The sequence below is a fragment of the Triticum urartu genome, chromosome 3, assembly GCF_003073215.2.
Source record: "Triticum urartu cultivar G1812 chromosome 3, Tu2.1, whole genome shotgun sequence".
In the NCBI taxonomy this organism is placed as follows: domain Eukaryota; kingdom Viridiplantae; phylum Streptophyta; class Magnoliopsida; order Poales; family Poaceae; genus Triticum; species Triticum urartu.
This window is the reverse complement of record NC_053024.1, coordinates 731,737,948-731,740,097: the sequence shown is the minus strand read 5'-3', so window position 1 is coordinate 731,740,097 and position 2,150 is coordinate 731,737,948. Positions and strand designations below refer to the sequence as shown.

Genomic DNA, 2,150 nt, shown 5'->3' with positions numbered 1-2,150 from the left:
ATAAATAATTGCACATACGGACATTGGGAGGGAGACGTACTAGCGTCTGCGGGCAGGTCGAGCCCGGCGTCACCATCGTGTCACCGCTCTTCCTCGCGCCAAACAACCCGCCTCCACCACCACTTGGGACGACAAGCAAAACAAGAGCAGTGGGATGCCACTTATATTCTACTTAAACTGTTGGTGGTTTTAGTTAGCGACTTGATAACTCCCACGGTTAGTATGTTTGCCTGACCGTTCAACTCCTGACTTGCTTACAACTATATACTAGTCTCTCCGTCTCAGAATATAAAATCATTTTTAACTCTATAAATGGTCTTATATTTTGAGCAGGGGGACCAAAATATAAAACGTTTTTGTAGGCTAGTTAAAAAAGTCTTGTATTTTGATACAGATGAAGTAGGTAGGACTGATCTCACGATTGGAGGACAATCGCCATAGTCTGGAGTCCTGGACCACTTTATTCGAGTAGAAGTGAGGGATTAAAACCGCACCAGAAATACAAGGTCCTGTAATAATAGTAAGTACTCCCTTCATTTCTTTATACAAAGCCACTATCAAAAATACATTTTGCATCAATACAAGGCCACCAACAGTAACCGAGGCAAAAGGTAATGATGCCGATGCCGATCGAGAGACAGCTGAGCTCTGGTACTAATTAAGAGCTTGGTTCGCTCGTGAGCGCGAATTGCTGGATGGACGAGCTGCCATTCCCGAACTTGCCTTTTCTCGATTCCATGAACTCAGTCATGGTGAAACTCCGGTACCGTCGGGGCTTGTCTGCCGTCACGAGCTCCGGGAGAGGCTCGATTATGTGGGAGTCGCTTGGATTGAAGAAGAGGGCGATGGATACCCTTGATTCCTTCATCGACTTGACCCTCACCCTGTGATCTATGCTAATGTACTCATCGTTCGAAAACACCTGCATGAGCCATTAATTACATGCATGGTGTGCGCGCCTAAGTTGGTGACGGAAGTAGAAGCAGAACAATCGCAACGCATGCTTATATACTTAGCTTACCTTGAGCAATTCTGTGATGTTTATTAAGAGCGTTCCAGCCACCGGCGGCACGTCTATCCACTCCCCATGGTCGACATGCACCACGAGCCCTCCGACGGCGTCCTGCACCAGCACCGTGAACAGGAATGGGTCGGTGTGGTCCATACCGCCGATCACCTTCGCGGGCTCCGGGCATGGAGGATAGTAGTGGGACGCCATAGACGCAGCCTCCATCTGCATAGTCTTCTCGAGCCACTCTGCACCGACACCGAGCGCCTCTGACAGCAGCGCCCCGATCTTCTTCTTTCCGAACTCCGCCATGACCCGGTGATACTCAAGCAACGGGTCCCGGCAGCTCGCGGGGAAGTGGCCCATGTGGGGACCCGGCGGGGCGAGGCTGATGGTGAGGCTGTCGCGCCAAGGCAGGACGGGGATGGCGTCGGGCCTGGCAGCCTGCCGTGGCCGGTCGTTGCGGTACGTGCTGAAGCTGACGCCACCGACGGGCGCGAGCGTGTAGAACGCCGACCGGACGGCGGGAGGCAGCTCGTGGAAGGCGCGGACGGCGGACAGGGCGGAGTCAATGACGTCGGCAGGGACGCCGTGGTTGGTGACGTAGAAGATGCCGCAGGTGCGCGCGGCGGCGTGGACGAGGGGCACGATGACCGAGCGTGGGAGAGAGAGGTCGATGGTTGGGATGATGAAGTTCGTCGTCCCGAGTGGCGGTGGAGGCGGGCTGTTCGGCGCGAGGAAGAGCGGTGGCACGATGGTGACGCCGGACTCGACCAGGCCGCAGACGCCGGTGCGGGACGCGTAGAACTCGTCGAGCGCCGCCGTGACGTCGTAGTCGTCTCTTGTCCCGGCCATCCTTGCCTTCCGCTAGCTAATGATATGTGATGAGATGATCTAAGATGTAGTCTTCCTACTTAGCTCTATATATAGGACACATCTTGTCTTCTTGCAGTGGCCTGGGTTGCTCTCGGAATATGCCTGCATTTGGATGCTAACGTATCCTGAAGGATTCCGGCAATTTATTTTAACGGGTTTGCTAAATCTCATTCGAATGAGAAACTAATTGGTCTCATTCAATTTTTCGACCGTCCGATCGAGCCACGCGACGATTCGTACTTCCTCCAGGTGGACTGCTTCGTAG

At 53.7% G+C, this 2,150-nt stretch overlaps 1 protein-coding gene across 1 annotated transcript; it reads right to left on the bottom strand.

Moving 5' to 3' along the window:
• Positions 1-545: 545 nt before the first annotated feature.
• Positions 546-1,870, bottom strand: LOC125549500 (1-aminocyclopropane-1-carboxylate oxidase homolog 1-like). The gene is made up of 2 exons (XM_048712907.1): positions 1,022-1,870; positions 546-922 (listed from the first exon to the last, which is right to left on the bottom strand). Exons 1-2 carry the CDS (start codon positions 1,862-1,864, stop codon positions 659-661), a joined length of 1,107 nt encoding a protein of 368 aa, XP_048568864.1. The 5' UTR covers positions 1,865-1,870; the 3' UTR covers positions 546-658.
• Between the last annotated feature and the right edge of the window lie 280 nt (positions 1,871-2,150).